The sequence below is a fragment of the Metarhizium album genome (genome assembly GCF_000804445.1).
Source record: "Metarhizium album ARSEF 1941 chromosome Unknown scaffold_20, whole genome shotgun sequence".
In the NCBI taxonomy this organism is placed as follows: Eukaryota; Fungi; Ascomycota; class Sordariomycetes; order Hypocreales; family Clavicipitaceae; genus Metarhizium; species Metarhizium album.
This window is the reverse complement of record NW_024467594.1, coordinates 255657-279854: the sequence shown is the minus strand read 5'-3', so window position 1 is coordinate 279854 and position 24198 is coordinate 255657. Positions and strand designations below refer to the sequence as shown.

The 24198-nt window shown below is 54.9% G+C and overlaps 10 protein-coding genes across 10 annotated transcripts; 5 read left to right on the top strand and 5 right to left on the bottom strand.

Moving 5' to 3' along the window:
• Positions 1-1249: 1249 nt before the first annotated feature.
• On the bottom strand, positions 1250-2085 carry MAM_06391 (Nuclear pore complex component; the record flags this gene model as incomplete). Its single annotated transcript, XM_040825189.1, has 2 exons — positions 1250-1814; positions 1871-2085. 2 exons carry the CDS (start codon positions 2083-2085, stop codon positions 1250-1252), a joined length of 780 nt encoding a protein of 259 aa, XP_040676845.1.
• A 792-nt stretch (positions 2086-2877) lies between these two features.
• MAM_06390 (uncharacterized protein) lies at positions 2878-4882 on the top strand (the record flags this gene model as incomplete). Its single annotated transcript, XM_040825188.1, has 2 exons — positions 2878-3379; positions 3471-4882. 2 exons carry the CDS (start codon positions 2878-2880, stop codon positions 4880-4882), a joined length of 1914 nt encoding a protein of 637 aa, XP_040676844.1.
• A 580-nt stretch (positions 4883-5462) lies between these two features.
• MAM_06389 (C-8 sterol isomerase) lies at positions 5463-6293 on the top strand (the record flags this gene model as incomplete). The annotated part of the gene is made up of 2 exons (XM_040825187.1): positions 5463-5790; positions 5956-6293. 2 exons carry the CDS (start codon positions 5463-5465, stop codon positions 6291-6293), a joined length of 666 nt encoding a protein of 221 aa, XP_040676843.1.
• Positions 6294-7449: 1156 nt separating this feature from the next.
• Positions 7450-8613, top strand: MAM_06388 (oligopeptide transporter; the record flags this gene model as incomplete). Its single annotated transcript, XM_040825186.1, has 3 exons — positions 7450-7573; positions 7636-8495; positions 8572-8613. The coding sequence occupies 3 exons, from the start codon at positions 7450-7452 to the stop codon at positions 8611-8613; spliced, it is 1026 nt and encodes a 341-aa protein (XP_040676842.1).
• A 452-nt stretch (positions 8614-9065) lies between these two features.
• Positions 9066-10454, bottom strand: MAM_06387 (nitrogen metabolite repression-(nmr)-responsible protein; the record flags this gene model as incomplete). Its single annotated transcript, XM_040825185.1, has 1 exon — positions 9066-10454. One exon carries the CDS (start codon positions 10452-10454, stop codon positions 9066-9068), a length of 1389 nt encoding a protein of 462 aa, XP_040676841.1.
• Positions 10455-16149: 5695 nt separating this feature from the next.
• Positions 16150-16813, bottom strand: MAM_06386 (FCF1 small subunit; the record flags this gene model as incomplete). Its single annotated transcript, XM_040825184.1, has 2 exons — positions 16150-16704; positions 16778-16813. The coding sequence occupies 2 exons, from the start codon at positions 16811-16813 to the stop codon at positions 16150-16152; spliced, it is 591 nt and encodes a 196-aa protein (XP_040676840.1).
• Positions 16814-17142: 329 nt separating this feature from the next.
• On the top strand, positions 17143-18332 carry MAM_06385 (replication factor C subunit 4; the record flags this gene model as incomplete). Its single annotated transcript, XM_040825183.1, has 3 exons — positions 17143-17246; positions 17302-17522; positions 17575-18332. 3 exons carry the CDS (start codon positions 17143-17145, stop codon positions 18330-18332), a joined length of 1083 nt encoding a protein of 360 aa, XP_040676839.1.
• A 242-nt stretch (positions 18333-18574) lies between these two features.
• MAM_06384 (uncharacterized protein) lies at positions 18575-18972 on the bottom strand (the record flags this gene model as incomplete). The annotated part of the gene is made up of 2 exons (XM_040825182.1): positions 18575-18758; positions 18803-18972. 2 exons carry the CDS (start codon positions 18970-18972, stop codon positions 18575-18577), a joined length of 354 nt encoding a protein of 117 aa, XP_040676838.1.
• Positions 18973-19603: 631 nt separating this feature from the next.
• Positions 19604-20815, top strand: MAM_06383 (centromere/microtubule-binding protein cbf5; the record flags this gene model as incomplete). The annotated part of the gene is made up of 3 exons (XM_040825181.1): positions 19604-19611; positions 19682-19958; positions 20351-20815. 3 exons carry the CDS (start codon positions 19604-19606, stop codon positions 20813-20815), a joined length of 750 nt encoding a protein of 249 aa, XP_040676837.1.
• Positions 20816-21127: 312 nt separating this feature from the next.
• Positions 21128-22800, bottom strand: MAM_06382 (uncharacterized protein; the record flags this gene model as incomplete). Its single annotated transcript, XM_040825180.1, has 3 exons — positions 21128-22122; positions 22196-22453; positions 22521-22800. The coding sequence occupies 3 exons, from the start codon at positions 22798-22800 to the stop codon at positions 21128-21130; spliced, it is 1533 nt and encodes a 510-aa protein (XP_040676836.1).
• Positions 22801-24198: the final 1398 nt, after the last annotated feature.

Sequence of the window (24198 nt, the reverse complement as noted above, 5' to 3'; positions counted from 1 at the left end):
CTGTACACGATGCACTGTGGGCCAGAACGTGGCGTGATGCATTTCGTATTTTCAACGAGCTCCGATTCATCAGGCGAGCAAATTCCGTGCTGACGGTCGGCAGGTATAGAACATGAAGGCCTTCCAACCACGCTTTTACCGATGGAACTTGCCCGTCCCCCACCTGCCAGTCTACATATTCTGCAACAAGAGCGTCCAACGTCGCAGTACTACAAGCGTGAATAGTGTAGTGGTTAGCATGCATGCTTCCCAAGCATGCGACCCGGGTTCGAATCCCGGTTTACGCAACCCTTTTGCCCCTCATCATCGAGGTTAACCTTGCGCATTCTTTTTGATCTCTACGGATCCAGCCACTTTGCGTAACAAAATAGACGCTTTATTCTTTTGTAACAGCCGCCTTGCTCCGACGTGAGCGCCAATTCACTGAACAAGGTGTCCTCCAACCATCGCCTGGAGCGCCAGCATCCAGAGAATCGGCATCCCAGCAGCGACGCGCAGCGCAGTGGCTCAACCCATTTCACCAGATCGGGTGCCTGGCTACCGCGCAGCATACTGTAGTATTAGTGCATACCGGATAGCAGGCGGTCATATCATGCCACAGACGCTACAAAGATATAGGAACAACGAATAAGGCAGGTGTCCTATGATGTGTAAAACTTGACGCCGCTTGCAGAGATCATTGCCACGGGAGCGAGGGGCCAAGCATCGGTCTGGATCACTGTGACGTACGTCTCAAGCCGCAAACAGGCCTTTGTTATGAATACGGGTCGGTGGTCAAGAGTTTTTCTCTGTAGCGGTAAAGATACGCAGCAATTTACACACATACACACACACATGTATACATGTATATAGTTATATACAAACAGCCACGGGGCAGCCCAGGTCTCCATCCAACCCCCATAGGCTCGACACTTTGAAATGCTGCATCGAACGCCCAAGTTGTCTTCCCTTACTTACCTTTCACCTACTTGCTTTCTTCCCTTCTCGTCCAAGGCACACGGTGGAGGCGCTTAGAGGTGATTCGGGCGTGAAACGGCTGTCTTAAGAGGCCGTCGCTGATGGGATGGGAATAACACGAGCACAGACGGGTACGTGGAGCATTGCTTAGCAACCAGGTGCTATTGCATGAAATGTGTGCGCTCACATATGTGGCTTGGTTCTATGCCCAACAACACAGTCTCCACCACTTCGTTTCCACGCTTTGCTACCAGAGCCGCGTCTTGTACAAAACCCATCAGCTCCCTGCCATCTAATGAAGCCAGGCACTGCTAGAGGATCGTCTTCCCCTCTCATAGAGCCATTTGCTATTCAGCCCCACGCTAGTCCTCTTGCCTCCAGTGTGGCTAGGAGAAGCCGGGTCCGAAAACAAGTTTGCCGACGTACCCAAGCCAAACGGACTACCTGATCCAAAAGATGCCCGTCGGCTATTGCCTAGCTCACCGATGCTCTTTTGCAGGAGCGGACTGCCGACTGGGGAGTATTGGGAGCCGGAAGCCCCAAAAGAGCCCTGAATAAGCGGGCTTCCTCGTCCGGACAACGGCGAGCTGGCATAGCTTCCTCTGCTCCCAACAGATCCCGCAATCGAAGGCGTCCTTGAGTACCGTGGTGGAGTACTGAACTTGGCATCTGGCGTCGGGGGCGCCGAAGACGGCGGAAGACCCAGCAGCTTTCGCTGGCCGGCAGTCAAGGGGATGTCTGAGAGGTCGTCTTTTGCGCGCACAAGAGGTAGACAGGCAAGGCAGATCTGGATAAATGGGATGAATTGAAAGACGAGCCACGCCCAGCTCAGATACGTTCGGAATGTGCTGGAGACACTGAGACAGAAGTTAGCTCGTGATGCTACCCCATGGTGCTCGCATTGTTTGTTTACATATGGGGGTTCATCTTCATTCTCACAAGCAGACGGAGAGCCCACATGGCTAACAAGGCAACTATGTTGTAGGCTATGTGCCGAACATTTTTCTCGGAGAAACTTGTTGCACTCTGCCTTTGTGTGATCTCATTCAATCGCGGATGCCGCCATGTGCCGGGACTGTCAACGGCGGGCGATGCCTTTGTGGGTGTCGACGGAACAGGAGTCGACATTATGGCCGGAGTTTTTTTATGCTCGAAGATATGGTTCCAAATCCCAAAAGCCTGGATTGGAGGGCTCGTAAAGGGGAGACTTCTACAGCGTAGGCACCGTCAGCGTTGGGTTCGGTTGAAAGCACAAGCTTGCACAGTTCATGGCGTACCGGAGACGGCGTCGGAAAAAAAGTCAAGAGAAAAACAGATGCGCCAATTATTCTGAACTGGTCGTCTGCTGCTGGTTAGTTAGTAGATGCACGCGTGGCCACGGCGGCCGGAGAGCTTCTGCTCCAAGTCGTCGAGGTTAGATTATTTGTTGACTTTGGTCGAGTTGAGGCGACGAAAAGCAGCAGCGACCCGTCAACTACATGTGCAGGCAGCCGGGTGGATGCAGGGGTCAATTGGTCAATTGGTGCACGGGCCAAGTCCAGTGTAAGAAGGCGGATTGGACAGAATCAGCAAGGACTCCTAGAGAGTGGGTCCTGAGTCGTGAGTCCATGTCGTGACTTGACTTTGGACTTTGTCTCGGGACTTGGCCTGCGCAACCAACGGGGATCGACTTTTTCTCAAAGGTCAATGCAGCCGATTCTCGCCAGCCCTGGCCACGGCTTCCTCAAACCCGACATAACCATCATCCATCCATTTTTCGCGTCTCCATCGAGAACTCATCACAGCTGCGCTTTTCACTCCCTCATTCCGTAGCGCCACCCCTACCATGGTGATGAAGCGCATTTGATTCGCATCGCAACCCGCGACACCATCAGCTCTGTGCCCGCCATCTTACTGTTCGGTTCTGCACGAATCATCAATATGGCTGCATCGCCCAGCTCGGCCGCGGCCACGTCCGAAATCGAGCCTCCAAGCTCGCCTGCTGCTCAAGAAGCCAAGTCGTTTGTCTCGCGCGCAGCGAGCGACGATGAGGATACGCAGATGGCCGATGAGCCCACCGAGGTCCAGGAGAAGCCTGCCCGTGGCCGGGGAAGGGCTTCAGCAAAGGGCGGCGATGCACCCCATCAGATCGGCAAGATTCGACATTTGAAAAAGGAAGATGGTGAGCCTCTTTGGCGGGAAGATATTCAATACGACTTCCTCAAGGCCGTTTTCGACAACGAGCAAAAGGTTTTTACCAACTCGTACGATCACGACATAGGCAAGCAATGCTTTGCCGATCTCTACATCGATACTATGTCGCGAAGCAGCAAAACTAGCAAAGTCCTCAGGGACAAACTACTGAGTGATCGAGATGCAGCCAAGGGCATGGCCATGGTCTGCTTGCTGGTCAACGTCGGCCGCATGAACACGACGCTCAATTGTACGGGCGCCATGTCCCCCATCCAGATATACCAGGTTACACCACCAGTCGCATCATTCGAACATTTAGAACTAACCAGACAAACCTTTAGTTTTTCCCGAAATGAGAGCTCAGCTCCGAACATACCACGCGATTCCATCGTTGCAGGCACACCAGGACGCACACGCGTACAAACAGCTACAAGACGCCCCTCGTCTTAAATCTATCCTGAAGGGCGGTGCTGAGGACAGGGAGGAGCCCAACTCGTTGGAGAAGATCAAAAAGGCCAAAGTGCCTCGAACCAATCCTGTCAATCTCATCTTTTCCATGTGCCACGCGGCGCAAAAGGTTGCCGAACTACACTTTCCTGATTATCAAGAGTTCCACGATCTCATCATGAAGACCCAGTACAGCAGCAAGTCTCGTGCCTTGGCTTTCTTGTGGCTCATGTGGTTTTATCTAGAGTCTGATTTCACCGAGGAGGGCTGCGAGGAAAATCCGTTTGGCGCCGGTGTCGACTACGGCCTAGACGTTGCGAACCAGGGTGTCCCGGAACTCGTCGAGATGTCGGAGGATGAGCGAGCCAAGGAAAACGTAGACACGCCTGAGGAGGTGAATTTTGGACGCGAGAAGCAAAAGACGCGAGCCAAGATTCTTGAAATGGACCAAGCTTATCTGAACGAGAGAGAGACAAAACGCGGCAAACGGGCGACTTTAAATGACGAAGGTCCTGCTATCCTGCCGCGCATCCGTCCTTCTAAGCATGACTCGGACCGAGACAGCACAAGATCTACGCCTCCACCGCGACACGCGGGCAGAGGTGGTCGACGAGTGTTGGGTCTCAAGTACCAAATCTATGAGGGGTCGTCCCCAGCTCGCCACGGATCAGAAGGTGTCGGGTCACGGAAGCCTCGGCCGCCAACGGCGCATCAGCTTGCGGTGGAAAGAAACCGCAATGAGCGCGTCGAGTACATTCTCGACCGAGGCCTCCGAAAGCAACACCACAGAAGCCGCAAGGTTCGACGCCAGGAGGGAGCCGTATACCGAGCATACAGGCGGACCCAGGCCCAAGAAGACCCGTTCGAGGACAGTGATGGCGAGGACGCAACACCACGCAACATTTCCAGCAAGGAGAAGACTGCCGTGTTCCGCGAGAGGGGTTTAGGTGGGCTTGCTCTTCTCAGTGCCGAGGCCGATGACTACGGCGAAGAAGTGAGTGCCTACGCGGCCGCTTTGAGAAGATGTTCGCGACGTCTTTGTCGGTGGGCAGGACGTGAAACCGAGCTGGGCGTTATTGCACCAATCAAAGGCAAGAAAGCAACAGCAAAAGCCAATGGAAACAAGTCCGCTGGCGGCGACGGCGATACTCTGAACGAGTCTCCCATGAAGAATGGTGATGTGAACGGAGATATCACCATGGGTGATGCAGATATCGACGACCAGACTGCCTTGCTGGATGACGGGGAAGACGATGTAGACGACCCAGACAGGACCGAAGTCATGGGTGATTCTGACGTGGAGTAGTAACTGCTGGGTTGGGTCTTGATTCAAAATGTCACAGAGCAGGTCATGTATACCTAGGTTATACTTCTGATTTTTCCACGGATGCAATCAGATGGGAGTTGAAGGAAGTATTCGGAATAGTGTATTACAAAAGGATCGTTTATGCATACGACTTTTGTTTTTTGTTTTTTTTTCAAGTTGGGCTGGATCTTCTACACCCGGCGACAATTCTAAAAGAATAGGGAAAAGACGGCACCAGGAGAAACATATACATATTGTGTGATTTGCTTTTTGTTTAATAAGCGACATGTTCTAAATGTTTTACAACCAGGCTTAGGTAATTGCGCCTCGGCTCCCGCGGACAGCACGGGCGTCGGGCGCCCGGTGCCATGCAATCTCGCTTCCGTCTCGCAAGTCGTCCCAGCCGGAAGCTGACGTCTCCGAGACCAGGGAGCGGTGTGAGACGGCAAAACTCCTTGCCCCCAGTCCGTGATGTTTTCTATGTAACGCGCATCTATATATTGTCCGTCCGTGTTCCAATTACTCGAGCCCAATTAGTCACTCGTTTTCGTCCATCGCTGTCTTGTTCTTGGCCTCGAAAATGCCCAAATCAAAGCGCCCCTCCCGCGAGGGCACCAGCTCCCCCATGGGTCGATTACTAGGCATCCTGTGCATCTTAACGGCCCTCTTCGCATCACTGGTGTACCTCGCGGAGCAGAACCTGGGCAAGTTCTACATCTTCGACCTGGACGAATTACACGACTTGACCGAGAGGGGCCTCGCCAGGCACGGCAACGACACGCGCGCCGTGGTCAAGTACATCGTGGACGACCTGCACAGGGCGCACGGCGTACACGTCAACCTGCAAGAGGACTGGGTGTTTAACAATGCCGGCGGTGCCATGGGCGCCATGTACATCATCCACGCCAGTGAGTGCGACTGGTCCAGAGAGAAGGGAGTAGGTTACTGTTTTTGCTGACGCTGAGCAAGGTATTACGGAGTATCTCATTATCTTTGGTACGGCTTCTCCTTTCGAAAGGGGGAAAAAGGGGGGGGCGGGCAAACCAGGGTTGCGAGCTGACGTGGTGATGTAGGGACGGCGATTGGCACCGAGGGCCACACGGGGCGACACACAGCAGACGACTACTTTCACATCTTGACGGGCGAGCAGTGGGCGTACGTGCCAGGCGAGTATGAGCCCGAGGTGTATCCCCCCGGGAGCGTGCACCACCTGCGCCGCGGGGAGGTGAAGCAGTACCGGATGCCGGATAAGTGCTTTGCGCTCGAGTACGCACGGGGATGGATCCCGCCCATGCTGTTTTTTGGCTTTGCCGACGGCTTGTTCAGCACCTTGGACTATCCGACGTTGTGGAAGACGACGCATTTGACGGCTCGGCAGATGGTCGGCAACTTGCTCCGGGGCAAATTCTAGGCTCGGCGTGTGTATATGTGTGTAGATTTGGCTGGCGAAAGAAAGCGGACTTGTTGATGGAAGCGCGTGCTGGAGTACTCGGCCAAGTCTCACCTAAGCTGTGCAAAATTTGAGACGCTATGCGGCAACACAATAGCCAATTTATTGTCCGGTGGGCCATTTCCAGAGTCCGTTTATTCAATTTGCGCCTCAAGCACCAAGCCTCAAGCAACCCGATAACAAGGGAACTTGCTGTAATAAGTCACTACGAACGACCGTTCCGCTCGACTCAAAGTTGCCGGCCAAGTCTTCTGTACGATAAAGTGAGTGTGGCTGACTGGGAGGAGACAGGAAGATAAAACTGCACGGAGTACTCGGTATGCCATGGTCCAGAAATGGTTGTTGAATATTGACGCGGTAGCGCTTGTTGAAATTGCTACCACTCCGTCCGGAACAAGCTATGCAGGCTCTTCTTCCATCCGGCGCCGTCTTTTTTCACGGGACGAAGCATCATCCAGTTGATATTGACCAACCCGAGACCGTGAAGACGCCAAGTTGGAGACGCAGGTGACAAGAGCACCGGGCATGGCTGGCAGGTCCTATCATACCTCCGTGGCACAGAACCAATCCACGCGATATACAGTAAGAAAGGAAGAAGGAGGACCAGAGAGAGAAGAGCACCTAGGTGAAGGGAAATTACAGGCGGGAGGGAAGCCAAGGTCAGGTGCCGAAGAGGAGTAAAGATAGCCGGCGCCATGAAACTGCGGCGCAGCAAAGGCCCAACACCCAGCAGTGGCCGCGTCGAGCTCCATATATTGGGACCTCCGATGGCGATAAGCTCACCCCAGTGGACGCACTCGAATGCCCAACGCCAAGGGCCCTCAACAATCCTTGCCCCATGGGCCCCAGATGTTGACATTCCAAAAAGAGCCATGTGTGTAAGATGGGGGGCGTTGGAGCCCTCCTGGCCAAGAGACGCATGACACGTCCCCCCATCTCGTCTTCTTCCTCCACGTTCTGACGGCTTTCTTCTTTCCTTTTCCGCCACTTCGAGCCCACCCAAAGTAACCCAGAGTGCCCAAAGGACACCGAGTCATTCTGCCATTGCTACTCAAGAGGAGAGGACATGTAAGCCGTTCGGAGAGGGGGGGAACCAAAACTGGTCTCGCAGTCCATGATGCCCACCGGCGAGGAACTGGCCCTTTTGCGCCGGGTCCCCACCCACATCCCGCTCAAACTCTTCACAATCGCCCCTGTCGAGCTCTGTGAGCGCTTCTCGTACCATGGCTCCACGGTCGTGTGTAAGTACATGATGCCGCGAGAGTTGCCATGTCCATTCTACACCGGCACCCCGTGATTCCAGCTGGGGGAGCAGCGGCTGTCTACGCGGACGCCCAGGAGCGGCGAGCGCGTCATCGCCGACCCGGCCGTGACGACGGAGCGCATCCACAACCGGTTCTACTTCTTCATCGACGTTGGCGCGCTCCTGTGCCAGCTGACCGTGGTGCACGCCGAGAACTACGTCGGCTTCTGGCTGTCGTCGACGCTGCCGACGGTGATGCTGGGCCTCTGCCCGGTCGTCATGTGGTGGGGCCGCCGGCGCTACCTCCGCCGCGAGCCGGCCGGGTCGGGTCGGTGCTCGTCCCGGCCCCGCGCACCTTCCTCCTCGCCCACCGCGGCCGCTGGTCTGCCAACCCCGTGCGCACCCTCCTCGTCTCTCCCCCTCTCCCTCTGCCTCCCCGCTACCCTCGTCCCGCCCAGACCGGCTCCTACGTGCTCGTCGCCCTCGCCGAGGTCTTCGCCTCCATCACGTCCCTCGGGTACGCCTACTCCAGGGCGCCGCGCAACATGCGCTCCATGGTGCAGGCCGTCGCCCTCTTCATGACCGCCTTCGCCGCCGCCATCGGCCAGGCCCTCGTCGGCCTCGCCTCCGACCCCCTGCTCGTCTGGGACTACGCCGTCGTCGCCATCCTCGCCTTTGTCGCCGGCGCCTGCTTCTTCCTCCAGTTCCGCGGCCTCGACGTCTGCGAGGACAAGCTCAACGACTTGCCCGAGGGGCAGATGGCCCGGGGCGAGCGATCCAAGCACCGCGATGGCACGACGAGACGTGGCGTTCCTCGCTGGCCGTTTGACAAACACTCATCCCGGGCCGCGGAACCCCCTCTGCCCCAACCCCGGCGCTTCGTGGCAGCTACCTACGTACGCAAGCCAACCACAACCTCGGTGTGTTGGCAAAGCTGCACGTGCAGCGCGGATCCCGTCACGCCATTCACAATGCACATAAACCTGCATAGGACAGTGTTTTATTCCTCCCGTATGCAACATCCGCCAGGGACACTAGTTATATAGCACGGCGCCCCTACGTGGACAATGCTCCGTGCTCCAGTTGCAATAAATGCCCGCCATCAATGGTACATAGATCCAATGTCGGCCACGATCAATGCCCTTTTTTTCTTTTTTTTTTTTGTGCATTTTTCTCCGATACCAGATGGGGGGGAAAGGGTGTCTGGACCATCACACGTTTCATGGCTTCATCCAGGGGATCCTGTACCCTTTTTTTTTGGTCCTACTTGGGACAAGTTCATTTCGCCGTTTTAAGGGTCAAAAAATCAATGCCCATCCCCGCCTCCTGCGCCACTCAAACGCCCCAAGAAAGCTTCATATATGTGTCGTGAAAAAAAAAAAATATGCGTACGGTTCGTGACATGCAAAAACATGAGGGAAATTGGGGGTCCGTGCGTGCTCCATCCAACTACATGGTACTCCTTTGCGTAAATAGCCAAGTCGGCGCTACTATGCCAACCATTGTTCTTCGTCTCGCTTCAGGCCTCTCATGACGAGGCCTTCGTCTTCGTCGTCCGAACCGTCATCCTCGTTCTCGTCGTGGAGCCTCAACTGTTCCACGGATGTTGTTGTGGCGTTGAGCTTATCGTCGGCGGCGGCCCTCTGCTCGATTTCGTCCTCGTCCAGCATCCACGTGAGTCCGTTGGCCTCCTCTTCGAGAGGGAACATTTCTCGCGCGTACTCCTCCAGTCCTCGGGGCCCTTCCCAGAGCTCAAGGGCTTCTGTGGGGCAGCTGATCTCGAGTTTCATGTCCCCAAAATAAGGGGCTTGCCTTTTCGGGTCCTGCTCACCGAGCTTGAACAGCTTCTCCAGTGCCTCCAGTTGTTCTCGGTAGCCGGTGGGTATCTGAACCTTGACCTCAATGGGCCCGCGGACGTAGTGCACGGGACGACCGACGCCTCTTGCAAACAGCCTGCAGGCTTCTTTGGGCGTCAGATATTCATAGGCCAGGGCAATCCTCTCGCCCTTCCATTTCGAGACTCCATCCTTGAACAGCTGTACGATTGCCGGCCCAACGTCATGTTCCGCGTCCAGCCAAGGGAGCTTGGCGTCCTCGTGAAAGGGTGCTTGCCAGATGAAAGACCCGTCTTCTTGGAGTTCCATGCAAAACAACGGATACGGCAACGACGTGAAGTTGTTGTTATAAATGCCCGTGTAAACAAAGGTCGCAGGGAGGTCCAGCTTTCGAACATACTCCTCCACCTCATGCTTTGCCGCCCAAAGTGGCAAAGAAGGCCAGTCCTTGTTATAGGCCTTGTGGTCAGGCATTGACGAGTAGATGTAGTGCTGGACACCCGCGTCCTTCGCTGCGTCGGCCAGCGCCATACCGATTTGGACTTCGTCGCCGTAAAAGGTGGTGTTTATGAAGGCCAGTTGTGCGCCACGAAAGAGATTTGTTATCAGGTCATGGTTGACACCGACACCGGCAATCGGACCATTTTGCGTGACATCCTTGTTTTCATTCGTAGGATTGTGTCTAGTATACAGCTCACCCACAAATACCGTCACGTTTGGGTTTGTCGAGACCTCGGTTGCAACAACTCCCTCAAGATTTCTCAGCTGTGCTCGAACGCGATATCCGACGGCTGTAGCGACACGGATCAGGGACGCAGCCTGGCGGCCGCTTGCGTTGGTAATAGCGATGGTCTTGTCTGGAGTTGACATGTGTCGCTTCGGCGGGCGGAAAGTCAACGAGTTGTTTCTAGAGTTGGCCAGGGGAGACGACTCTGAGTAGGATGATCGTGAGTGTTTGTGGTGCTTGCGGTAGTTGTTACTCTGGTCGCCACCGACATGAATCGGGATGCTGGCTGGCATAGGGCCGGTAATTTGGGCTGGCATGGTTCAATCCCTGTCGAGCTCGGCGTGCTGGCTGGGGGTGGAATAGCGCAACGAACGGTGACAAGGGGATCGGCGTAGGGCAGAAGGCTTCCTTTTCCGCAGCATGCAAGAGGCGAGGCCACCGTGGTCTCGCACACGACGGCCCGCCTGGGAAATGGAGACGGGTGTGTCCTGGATGCTTGACCGGTCGGTATTCACAGGAACTGGAGGAGAAGAGTAGAAGGGACAGAGGGTTCCGGGCGGGCCTGTATTGTGAACGGCGAGGGGTTGAATGAAAGCCTGTACGTAAAGTACAAGTCCCGACGGGCCGACTACGGGGCAAAGACAGGAACTGCTAGACGATGCAGGCCGAGTCGCGACGGGCGCACAACAGTATGTCTGAGCGGGGTGGTCAATGATTGGTAACAGAATTTGGAATTGGCGAAAAGATCGTGAGGTCAGCTGGATGAGGTGCGGTCGCGGAGGTGTTGGCAGAGACGTGTTGGCGGAGGTGTCGCTGGTTTTGGCGAGCAAAGGCTAGAGTCGGGATAGGCTACGGAACCGCCCTTGTCCTTGACTCGGAATGTGGTTGTCTCGCGCGCAAGCAGACCAGTTGACGTTGACGCTTTCGATGTGGTTGACTGAGGTGGGCACTCTGGGCCGACAATGATGGAGCACAGCCCAGCACAGCACAGCACGCAGCCGTGCAGGACCGTAGTGTCGCCGCTGTCTGACAAGCGTGGTAACGCTGTGAAGGCGGGCGAGCTGGGCGAGCTGCTCAACTTTGCAACTTGGGCGTGTTGAAGGCAAAGAGGCGCAGACGGTGCGCGTGACGATGCTGACCACGGATGTTGACAAGTTTGGATCCAGGCTGCCTCCTCGTGTCCACCGTCGCTGTTGACAAGAAAGATACCTGATAACCAGGGCCGAAGACGAGATCGGATGGTGGGGTTCCGGGCAAGAGCAGCGATAAGGGCTCCTTCCGCGAACGACAACGCGAGTGGCGTGTACTTCGGTACTCGGCGAAGCACTGGCCAAGTAAGCTGCCCAGGTACCTTAAGTAGGTACGTGAGCAGTTTGTCGATGGAATGAAAAACCAGCGTGTCAGCGCCGTGTCGTGAGTTTCAGTGCTGCTATTGATGGTTATGCAGGACGACACGGAGTACGAAAGAGTGACGACGCCGAGCACCACGACAACAGATTCAGAGGGCGCCTCGATGCAGGTGTGTGTATATCTGCTTTTTTTAATGCTGGATTGACAAGGACAGTCCGGGGCCGAGGCGCAGGGTGGAAAACACTTAGCCTTGGAAGAAGTGACGATGGGAAAGAGCAGGCATGACCCGGGTGGATCTGCTGCTCCTGCCTCCACACTGCACAGCAGGTTTGGGACTTCGACGCGGCACTGGGACCTTTTGGTTTCAAAGCCACGTTCCAGATGCCATGTCGGCGTCTCTTTATTGTTGACTGCTTATTCCATACTTTCGTACGGATGTATCTACTCCTATTAGGTGCCGATCCAGGTACCTCGCACCTCGAGGTAATTTTATGGTTTCTGATTGCTTGCAAGCTCCGCTCTGCTAGGAAATTGGCTCCGACTCGACACTCGACGCTCGACGGCCGACGATCCCTAGCAACATTGACAGAACCACGCAGGTACCCTCACCGCTGCGGACACAAAGCGCACGGACTGCGTAGCGCCAGGGTACTCCATGTCGCTTTCGAACCTGCGTCGCGGTCAGGCATTTCATCCACACAAGAGATAACAGCCAACAAGCTTGTCTAGTCAGTGACAATGGCTGACAAGCCTGATGGAGGGTTAGATGCTTATGAGTGGGTGTCAGCTCCCATTGGACACTTTGGTGAAAATTACCCCCGTACATGTGTTTGCCATCAAATAGCAGACGATGACTGCTAATAACTGACTTGCGAACCTAAGGCATTTCAGGACATTGCCCCGTCAAGTAAACAGCGGACCTCGCATGAATTTAAAAAAAGAAAGGAGAGGAAAGAAGTTCCCAAAATGGCGGCCTTTTGACCAAGGACCATGGGTCGAGGCTCTGGCCGAAAACTTGACAACGTCTCTCGCCACTATCTCTACGTGGCGTTCACGGTCGTCCAGGCGGGTTATTTATCAGAAGACCTGTTGTGAGGGCGGCGTCTCAAGCGTCCGTCCTAGACTTTGGCATCGTTCTGCAAAGTCTGGGGCTGTCCAGTCTCCCAATGATCAGCCAGTCGCCGTGCTTTCTTTGGCCATCATGCAATGGCTATGGCTGGTTGGGTAATGTCATTCCAGCGCATCTCCTGGCTGTTAAATGGCCAGTTGGACTCGGCAAACAAGCAACGAAGTTGTCTGGTTGCTTTGCTGGCGTGGTGCTACTGACGCCGTAACGTAAAGACGGGCTGCGTGGTTGCCGCGTTGACGTTAGGGTAAAAGTTTTCTGCCCTCTCTCCAGTTAAAATTCTTTGCGCTGACTGGATTTCTCATGTGGTTAGAAAAAGGTTGGCCTGAATGGGGCCCGCCTGACTCTCGAGTCTCAATCGAGTCGAGGGCGTCAAATGTCAAATGGTCACATGGGGCAGCGCTGGCAGGGATAGCTGGACGATTCGATCCGCCCTCGCTGTCCATAATTATGTTGTCAACTGCTTTGTTCGCGGCTAATCGAGATTCGACAATGCAGTTTTCGGTCCGCCCGTCTGACGCAAACATGACTGCGTCGGATGGCTCAACCCACCACCTTTCTCTGGCGAGGCCTTGCCCATCAGACACACCGACAAATAATCATCTCGTCCTGCGACACCACCACGACGCGGCCCTGCACCAGTCGGGCAAAGGCAGCATTGTGCGACTAATATCAATCCTGCCGCTTTTGGTAGATGAGCTCTCCCGTGCAAACTACGGCATGCAGCTCTTTGTCGCATGCAGGAGAATACAAGGGGCACTCGCATCGCCTGGTTGCCACCAATTTTAGACATGCGGGGGAAACGTAGACACCCGGGCAGCAGAACACCCACGTCGTGCGCATCAAGCATCTCGGCAGGAACTACACCAGCAAGGTCAACAGTGAGTTTCATCGCCGAGAAGCAATTTTCTAGCGTTGAACCTTTTGACATTAATCCAACTACTAGTCCCAGCCTTCCGGCGTCTTCTCCCCTTCTCCCCGTCTGACGCATGGGCGATTGTCAGATCCTGCTTATCTCTGCCCACTCACGATCCCACTTTTGAATCACCTAGGGGGTCACTGGTGGGTTCATGTTGCCTCCCAGGTAATTATGGATCTGTCGCCGCCCCAGCAGAGTCGATTTATTAAAAAAAAAAAAAAAGAAGGAAAAAAGAAAAAGCTAGTACTACTATCAATTTGGTTTCCCCCCGTCGAGGCGGACGGGGTCTGGTATCGACTATCTCCTGTCGCCAGGTAGCCTTCCCAACACCAAACGCCAAACCACGCAGGTTCGTACACTAAATGCCTGAAACAAAATATACTTATGTGCACAATATACCTAGGGCTAGAGATTTGAGCACCTGTCGTATAAAGCAATTGAAGAATGGAACATGCGGGGGCATGGACGAAGCCAAATGTGGCAAGATGGTATCAACATTGTCTGTATGCTTCCCCCAGATGGCTGGCTTCATAATACATAATACCCCAGCAAGCCCAGTTTTGTCCCAGAGGCAGCTTCTCAACCGGCCACCCAACCAATTCCGAGCCGCGTGTTGGGAATACACGCCTCCTCTGCCGCACTCAGATCCTCATCCGGTGGTTCCCCGAGTTTATTCAACATGTATTTGACGTCTTCCTTCAGTTCGGCCGGGTTGTCGGAAACCTCTGTCCATATCATATGCCACCGTTTCAACTGCCTGTTAGCTCCTCTTTTCCCGGCTTCTTCCCGCCAAAGTCGAAGCTCTATCCGTCAGCGTAACTCTATTCTGTATCAGCATTCTGTATCAGCAAACGTACAATCATAGGAGCGAGTAAGTATCTAGGTAGTTAGGAACAGCCAGGGTCGTCAAAAAACCCCAACGTGGATCCCAAGCACGCCGCGCCGGCTTCAAGTCCCGCCATATAGCATGTTGATTTTCAAGTAGCGACAGCGCAGCGTCGATGCCCTGCTAGAAGAATTATTGTGGCCTCTGTTGGCTATGAGTCTGCGGGACGTCGGCCATGCAGAACGCAGCGGCTCTTGTTATGGATTGCAGCCAGGCCCAAGCGCTGGACCAAGGTGACGGGTGCGTCGCCCACACACTCATCTGCGGAAGGCCATGAGAAGCCCGGCAGAGCGCCCCATGCATCCTGCAGAGCAGCGTCTAGCCGCAGCACGTCGGTATATTCGGCCCAAGTCTCTTGGGGTATTGGTTTGGAGGTTGTGGTAGGTCACGTGTGTGTGTGATCGGCGGCTGTTCTCTCTGGGGACAGCGATGTAGAGTCTTGGTCAAAGTCCTCGTCCCGGGGCTTACGGTAGACGGCATCTCGGGCGATACGTGTCCGTCTTGGTGCCCAGCAGCAAGCATCCTTGGCAGGCCAGGTGGGAAGGGACAATGAGCTCAATCTGCGCTGCCATGCCGCCTTCGCAGGGAGCTATGCTGGTCAGCTCGGGAGGATGGCGGTGGAGTGCCATTTTCAAGGGGCCCAGGCGATGCACACGTCCGATAGGATGTAGCACTTCTTTGGGCCGCGCAGTTGGGATGACGTGGGATTCGACGTAGAGCAAAATCGCGGGCAGGGTCGTGCACTTGGCTTGCGCGTACGTACTTGCCCCAGATGAGGGCCCAGCTGACGCAGAGCGGCAGTGCTTGATACGAGCGAGGACGGAGCTGGGGAAAGCCGGCCGTGAATCCGTGAGACGCGGCGAAACTGTTGAACGAGACACTTATGGCGAGCATCACAAAGAGTTGGGCGAGCTCGTGGAAGGACACGTCGTTGGGGCGTGCCACAAACGGCTGTACTGAGATTGTTCGTGTGAGGCGAGGTGAGATAGGATGCGATGGCGGGCATAGATGTTGACGAGAATGGAGGTGTTTTGTCAGTCTTGTCATGTAGGGCGATGGACAATATCTGCTTCTGCGTGAGACGTTGATGGAATTTGGGACGAGCCAGCCCACGCCGAGCAGGACTCATACATGAGAAGCATAGTTTCTCATAATCAGCATTTCTGCAACATGCCTTGGGCAGCTGGGCGACAGGTTCCTCCCTACATCTCGGTGAACTCCTCGGACACAGCATGAAGCGACTCAAGTTTATCCGTTAGCGAGGCCGCTTCCTTACATCCCTCTGCATCATCAAAATACGACTTGAAGCCCCGGCCATGTACAGATCTATTAGCAGCTCATTCAGCGCCACGACGCGGGCACATGGACAACTTTACTTACATCCTCGGGCATTGCCATGCAGACTCGCTAGGTGGGAGGGAGGCTTGGGCATAAGGGCGTGATACCATGCCTGGTACGTAAAGGGGGGAGAATAGCCTTAGCACTCAGCTGAAATCTCGGAGCATCTGAAGTGGTGAAGTGAGAATGAGATATTCGCGGTGATCCATGTTGCATGGTTGCCGTACATGCAATTCGAGTCCACTTGTGTCGGATTTGACAAAAGCTCAACTCCAGCGGCATCCACACACAACGGTTGCATCACAACACAGTCAACACTGCCGCACAGAGCAAACACACAAGACGCCGGGGTTCATGGTGAAGGATTTTGTCATTACGTCCCTGCCGCACAGATTACTCCGGCGCCCCCGGCAACCTCTCAATCACATACTTGCCCCTGGCCACGCTACATATCGGGACACCGGGAATCCTCCTGAGTTTCCTTTTCAATATTCGGTCGTTCGTGCCCACAATGTATATCCTATTCTTCGTCACCCTGTCGACCAGGCAGTCGTCCGCATAGGTGCCCTTGTGGTCGCACTCGAGTCGCTGCCACCGCTCGTCTCTCGCGACGCGCAGTGCCAGCCGATACTTCGGGCCCAGCTTCTCCAGCTCCGCCATGACGCACGACGTAATGATGGGGTTGCACTTGGCGTACAGGCAGTCCATCAGGGACTCCAGCAGCGACAGCTTCCGCTGCACCGTATGGTTGAGAAAGTTGGTGTCGACGAGGACGTTGTACGGCGGCACGAGCGCCGTGTTGTGCTGGAAGAACATGTTGCTCGGCACCTGCGGCGCCTCCCGGATCAATTCGCCATTGACCGTTCTCTTCTCCTTGGCCTTGGCATCTTCGGCTTTTTGCTGGTTTGCCTTGAGCCGTGCGTCGCGCAGCCCTATTACTCGCTTGACCTGGGGCACATTGCCGCCTTGTTAGCAAACTGGCTCCTTGAGATTGTTCTTTGCCTTATCGATAAGGACTGACTTGGCCGAATTTTCTGGTTTTCTTGGCGACGCCCATGGTGGCGGTCTTGAGGAATGCGCTTCTTCTGTCTCTTGCTAAGCTGAATTTTGTGCGGAAGTTTGGCGCAAGACTTGTGTCTTTACGGCGAGTTGCGCCGTCCGTTTGGCCTTCTTTTTTGGAAGGGGGGGGAGGTTCTTTGGCAAAATTATCGTCTCATCGACATTGTCGGGTTGTTCTTTTTGATTTTGCCGCCAGTCTAAAGGCGGTGGGCAATGTAAATGACGCACGGACCACATTCCCATCAACGCACCACCAGAAACGCGTCTTCCCAAGTCGCGTAAATTGATTGTTCCGTCAAACCGATCACATCCATCGTCGCCGTAGCCATGCCCGCCGCCAGAACCGAGGAAAAGGGCGAATCTTCGACGGCTGCCTTGAAGGCGGCCCTGGCCTCGTCTTCAAACTCATCTCCAAACTACGAACTGCCATGGTACTTTGCCCTCGTTGCCTGCCAAGCTTGCGGCCACTGACAATGCAATCTATAGGGTGGAAAAGTACCGCCCTGTCTTCCTGGACGATGTGGTGGGCAACACGGAAACAATTGAGAGGCTGAAGATAATAGCCAAGGAGGGCAATATGCCCCATGTTATCATTTCAGGAATGCCCGGCATTGGAAAGACGACAAGTGTGCTGTGTCTGGCCAGACAGTTACTGGGAGAGTCGTATAAGGAAGCTGTTCTGGAGCTGAATGCAAGTGACGAGAGAGGTATGTGGCCGAATGTCTTGAAATCAGGGCTTTTTTCTTCAGTGCTGACCAGGGCGTCAAGGCATCGACGTCGTACGCAATCGAATCAAGGGCTTCGCTCAAAAAAAAGTCACACTGCCGCCCGGCAGACACAAGCTCGTCATTCTCGACGAAGCAGACAGCATGACTTCGGGCGCGCAGCAGGCTCTTCGCCGAACCATGGAGATCTACTCCAACACGACGCGTTTCGCCTTTGCGTGCAACCAGTCCAACAAGATTATCGAGCCGCTGCAGTCGCGATGCGCCATCCTCCGATACGCAAAGCTGTCGGACGCCCAGGTTGTCAAGAGATTACTGCAAATCATTGAAGCCGAAAAGGTGGAATACAGCGATGACGGCCTTGCCGCTCTTGTTTTCAGCGCAGAAGGAGATATGCGGCAGGCCATCAATAATCTGCAATCAACCTTTGCCGGTTTCGGCTTCGTTTCTGGAGACAATGTGTTCAAGGTCGTCGACTCGCCCCACCCCATCAAGGTGCAGGCTATGCTGAAGGCGTGCTACGAGGGCAACGTGGATTCTGCGCTGGACACTTTGAAGGAGCTCTGGGACCTGGGCTACTCCAGTCATGATATCATCAGCACCATGTTCAAGGTCACCAAGACGATTCCAACGCTGAGTGAGCATTCAAAGCTGGAGTTTATCAAGGAGATTGGCTTCACCCACATGAAAATTTTGGAAGGCGTCCAAACGTTGCTGCAACTGAGTGGCTGCGTTGCGCGGCTGTGCAAGATCAACATGGATCCCAAGAGATTCCAAGTAACTGCAAAATAGACGAGCGTGGATTCTTTGCAAGGCTGCATGCGTAGGCGTTGGAGTTGGATCGGTTTCTATGAATTGAGCTACGTTGACGGGTGGCCTCGAAAAGCATTTAATTCATGGGGTATTTTTGGCCAAGGGGGGCATCTCTATGACATGAGATTTGCTGTTGGTAGCACAAAAAGCACTATCAAAGACTCAGAAGCATCATGCTTTACGTGGCATATTCCACTCCAAACCCAAATCCCAAATCCATATCACTTCTCGCCCTCATTCTTTCCAAATTCCTCCTCGTATCGCTGCCACTTTGCCTTCTCCCTCATCCATCTTCTCTGCATGCGCATCTGGTATTCGTATTGTCTCAGGCGCCAGTCGGCTTCGATCATGCCTCCCAGCACCATGCCAGACATTTGGAGGTATCTGCGGGCGGGCTGCTGTAAGCTTCAGGACCGAGGTCGTGGCAGGCGGGTGCTTTATGCCCTTACACTTTGAACTGGACTGTTGTTCCGCGGTAAATGGGCGACCAGACGTAGCCGATGGCGCCAAGAACAGCGGCGCCTGCTCCCCATTTCGCGGCGCCCACGAGAGCGCCTTTCCCGGCCTCCCATGCGGCGTCGTTGGCCTCTTCTGTTTTCAACGGATCGTGGGTTTTCATGGTTGTGGACCGTGGTTAAGAATCAACTACGTCACAGACTCAACCCCAATTGCGGTTGGGAATCTGCGTCCCCGGACCAGATCGCAATATGGCGTGAATATTACAATTAAAATGTCCTACACTGGTCAATGAAGAAGAATCGCATCATGTTTCATCTAGGAGTGCGTATGGATGATGCCTCGTTCAGAAACGGACGGCTGAGTTTCTACCGCCAAGCTTAGGGTAGCTGCGATGCCGTGCTGAAGCCAAGGTCCCCACCACGCCCCGCTAGACGCACTAAAAAAACGCTTATTGGCATAGCGGAGGCTGGTGGGCATCTATGCAAGCTGGCAACAAAATTTCGCTTCGCCTTGTTCCTCTCGTCTTTTCTACTCCGTACCGTCTTCTGCGAGATGTTGCAACGAGGCGAACTCGTCATGACCACGCTGGTGCTTGCTGCCTAGCCTCCTTTGCGGGAACTGTTTATCCGCGCCAAAGTCTGATTCGATTTGCTGCGGGTTTTTGCATTTTGTGATTTTCCTTGCTGCATCTGTTGCGACGCAGCGTATACCATCACGTTTGCCTTTGCTGATGCAACACTCTCCCCATTACCATGGATCTGGCCCTGGAGAATTACTGGCGGCTACCGCCAATGTCCAGGTAAGGACCAAGTTGCCCTGGCTGCCGAAAATACTTTGATTTTGATTTTGCTAACGTCTCTCGCCCTCAGAAACATTGCGACCTTTGCTTTCGTCATGTCTCTTGGCATTGTGTTGGGCATGGTGCCATCCCAGTACTTCATCTACCACCCGTTCTTCATACTTAGGTTTCCGCCCCAAATATGGCGTCTTGCGACGTCTTTTTTTATCACGGGCTCAGGCCTAGGCCTCGTGTTTGACACGTATTTTTTGTATTCGTACCTCAGCCAGATGGAAGTTGGCAACCCTCGATTCCCACGAAAGGAAGACCTGATTTGGTACCTCGTTTTCGTGTGTGGGGTGATTTTGGTAAGCTCCCATGTCCAAGTTTTGCAGTTTTGTGGGATTTCCCGTCCATCGTGTATCTTTTTTGGCAACATTCAGCTTGCAACGACACACAACACCTCATATATCTGCCCGGACAGTGTTATGCCTCTACTACTGTCACGGTTCCTGGAAATGAGGAAGAGTACCCCTGCGCTTCGGTTCAGTCCATCATTCGCAAAATCCGGACTGGGCTGCGGTGTAGGTATGGTGGGATGTCTTATGGATGGCTCGTGCGATTCCCAGTTCACTCGAGTGGTTTTAATTTGCTCCCTACATTTCATTCCCCCTTCTTCTAGCTTTGTGTCTGCTTGGTGTTTGTTTTCTTTTCGTATGTTGGCGTAGACGAAGGAATTGGAGCTGACTCCCAGCTTCAGGTAGCGAATCACCTTGTCGGCTTCGGGTTCATGATGTTCCTGCCGGCTCTTATTTTAGCTCTGAGCTATACCGTGACGCAGGACCAACGCGGCGCCAAGGTCAGCTACATGTTTGTTACCATGCCCGCCCAGATGATGCCGTACGCCATGCTTGCCATCAACCTCCTCTTTCCTGGGGGCGTTGAAAACATGATTCTTCAGTTCCACGGCCTGTTTGCTGGCCATCTCTTTGACTTTCTATCAAGAACGTGGCCCCAATACGGCGGCGGGAGAAACCTGATAGCCACTCCGGCAATCTTTTCCAGGATTGTGCAGTCGACCGAGGCATTGTTCCAAAGAGGCATTGGAGGTCCTGCCCGCCCTGCGGGCAGAACGCTTGGCAGAGGTACTGGCGCTCATACATCATCAGGTGGGCCATTACCGGACTCTTGGCGAACACGAGGTCCGGGGCAGCGACTGGGGTAAACGATGGCATTCCCAGTGCATAGGCTCAATTTACATATAAAGAAAATCCTTGACTTGGCATAAAGAGGTGCTGTATTGTCCCTGTGGTGTATCGCCCGTAACTCCTGGCCGATACCCGTGGCTGCATTACATGATGGCGGGGAAGCCTATCCCGAAACCGTGAACACCATGATGAAAATCCGAAATATCATCTTTAGACAACCAACGCGCCAAATGGCACCGCCAAAAAGCAAAAAAAGTCGTCGCCGTGTCTCTTGCCGCGCCGGAACGTACTACGACGCCCTTCCTACGATGCCTGACGCTGCTCGCTGCTCAGTAGCCGTACAAGGTGCTCTTGCCACTTAAAGGAACCTCCACGTAGCTATCTCGCCTGCCAGCGTTGACCAACGAGGGCGGCGCTGGGTCTCTCGACACGGCCGTCGGCCCAGTCATGGGTATATCGTGAAATCTCGGATCGTTTGTCATCAGCGGAGGCGAGATTTGCATCTCGCGCACGCCCTTGGATCCCCTCCTGCTGGCAAATATCTTGGGTATTCGAAGCCTGGGCATATGCGGCAAGTAAGGGGCTGAGAGGGCCGAGACTCTCTTGCCCCGGGAATCCGCGGCGCAGCTGGTAGGATGGAGGGGTTTTCGGGCCGCCAACCGGGCGGAATCCTCGGCGGCATCGAGATAGGCCTGCAATGCAAACGAGTCTGGTGTGTTTGGCCTGCGGTGGGCGTGGGTGTCTGCCGGCGGCGAGGGCGTCCGTGTAGGTGTGGCGTTGCGGAATGAGCGGGGGCGGCAGACGTTGCCGGCGGCTGAGGTGTCGTGGCTCTGGATGGTAGGGCTGGATGGGACGTGGCTGCGCGGTGCCGGGTTGACTCGCTTCTTTTGGCTTGCGGCGGCGAGCTCTGCTTCCACGCGGTCGTAGTGTTCGCCGCTCGAGTTGGGCTGCGGCGGGCGCGTCTTCTCGCTGAAGGCGTTGCCGGTGTAGTAGCGGCGGTAGGCCTGCGACACGGACTGTTCTGGGTGGGCGGCTGGAGGGGGGAACTTGGAGTAGTAGCAGGTCTGTTCCCATTCATCCCAGGAGCGTTCGCGGCGGAAGTGAACTATGAGGAGGGCGACGGCGAGGATGAATATGAGGAACACGCCTATGGCGATGCCAGCGATGGCACTGGGGGGGAGGCCGCCACTGGATTGGATCCCTTGGGCGTTGGCGGAAAGGTCCGTGATGTTGACGGGGGAGGTGGCGAAGACGCTTCCGCTGAGACAGAGAAGCGTGCCATCCTCGGGAGCTTGTTTGCAGCCCGCCTGAAGCGCAATTAGGACTGTATGTGCCGTTAGACTTTTTTTTTTTTTGGAAAATGGTAGAGGAAGAAGGCATTGGTAAACCAGTCTTACAGTTGGAGAGATAAACCTGGCCCTCGGTGGCCTGGAGACAGCTTATACATGGCGAGAGGTTGGGTCCCATGAAGGCACCGTTGTTCGCTGTGCAATAGTCCCATGTGGTGTCTGGGGTTCCGTTGAAGCCTGGCTCGATCAAAGGCTCCTTCATGGCCTTGCAGGCCTTGTCTGTATTGCATTGCGTTGCCACGGTTCCGTTCTTGGCCGTCTTGGGGGCGCCGTACATGCACGTGGTCAAGGTATATCGCAAGTTATCTGCCACTTGTTGTCAGTCTTTGACGGCGCAAGACGGCCTGAGGGCCACAAAGTCCTTTGACCGTACATATGTACCACCTCAGGTCCGACTCGGTCTTTTCAACTTTGTTGCTGTGCTGTAAGCAGTCCAAGCACTTCCTGAACTTGATGCCGGCATCGGTCGTCGAGTAGTCCAGGTCCCTGCAGCTGACGTCGTCCGGCGTCGTAGTCGAGTCCGAGGCACTAAATTCATTGCCCCCAGGCGAGTCGAGACATTCCACTGCACACCGTGACCCCGGGGTGACTTGCAGGGCGGTGATGGGCCGGGCCACAGCTAGCAGGAGGACGATGACGGCGGGAAGCTCCATGGTTTTGCGGCGCACAGGGCCCGGAAGGCGAGACGGCAGGAGTTCTTGATGAGTAGTCGGGTAACCGGTGCTTTGTCACATGGCCTGGACTGCCGAGTTGGCACTCTATTGCTGATGGTACACAGGGGAGCAGGAAAGCTCTCACTCGAGAGGGCCCAGAAGTTTGCGAGGAGCAGGAAGCGGCGTGTGTAGAGAAGAAGATTTGAAGTCTCGAATCAAGATGCGAGCTGGCTAGCCGAACAGCCCCAGCTTCCAAGCACAGAATATGATATGAAAAGCACCTCTGATCTTGTGTAACTGTGGTTCAGTCTTTGGGGGGTGGTGGGAACCGAATGCGGGAGAAAACATTCGAGTGCGCATCATGATGATGGGCATCAGGCTCTGCCAGGGGCAATGAGAGAGCGGATTTTGTCGCCCTTTTGTCCACATGTTTGCTCATCTTCTGTGGGAGGTTCCCTCATTGTCGTCGTCGTCTTCCCGAGCCGCGTCCGTGTGCTGCACTACCATGTTTGAGCCGGTCATCAAAGTATGCGGAAGAAATCTTTTGTCTGCATCGGGAGAAGGCGCCTCAGGTTGGTCACATCGCAGTGTGCATGTTGCCAACTTGGTTGTCGATATGTGCGAAACATGGCGCTAGACGCCGCCTCAGCGATTCGAACCCCTGCTGGCCGATCCAATCATTGTGCTGATTATTTACCACCCGGCGTCCCGACCTCCCACTCGCGGCATCTGCCTCGTCTTTCGTCTCTCGTCTCGCCTCTCGTCTCGCCTCTCGTCTGCGAGGTGGTGGGCGGGCGAAGGGGGCTGCGTGTCGGAGGCTCGCGCAAATGAAACGCTGTGAGAGCGTGATTGAGTCCTGGTGGACTTGCAATCGTCAAGTTGATGCGGGTGGACTGGACCCTCAATGCTTTGTCAGCAACTCGCACTGTCCAGACTCCAGAGTCTACTCCTAGCTCCTACACATTCCATTCTGCCACAGGCGTCCTCTTCACCGAGCACCGAGCACCGAGCGCAAAGAGACATGAGACAGGAAGCTGGCCTGGTCTGGTACGACGTGGCAATTGTCGAAGACCGAGGACGGACATCGGCGTCGGCTGTCACGCATGCAAATCGCTTGTTTGCTCCCAGGAGGCAACACACAACACAAAGGAGGGGCGATAGTAGTACTATCAGATCTCTCCACGGAGTACTGGTTACGGAGTCAAGGTCAAGATGCAGGGATGTGGCAGTTCGACGCTGTCAGAGGAGCTTGGCAATCATCTTATCCGTCCCGGTCCCAGTGGCGCTACTGATGTGGCATCGACGAGAACGAGCCGCCAGCGCGTTTGTTCAGACACGACGGATCCCTGATTTCGTACGAGTGCGCCAATCAATCATCCGAGTGATTCTCAACGAAAG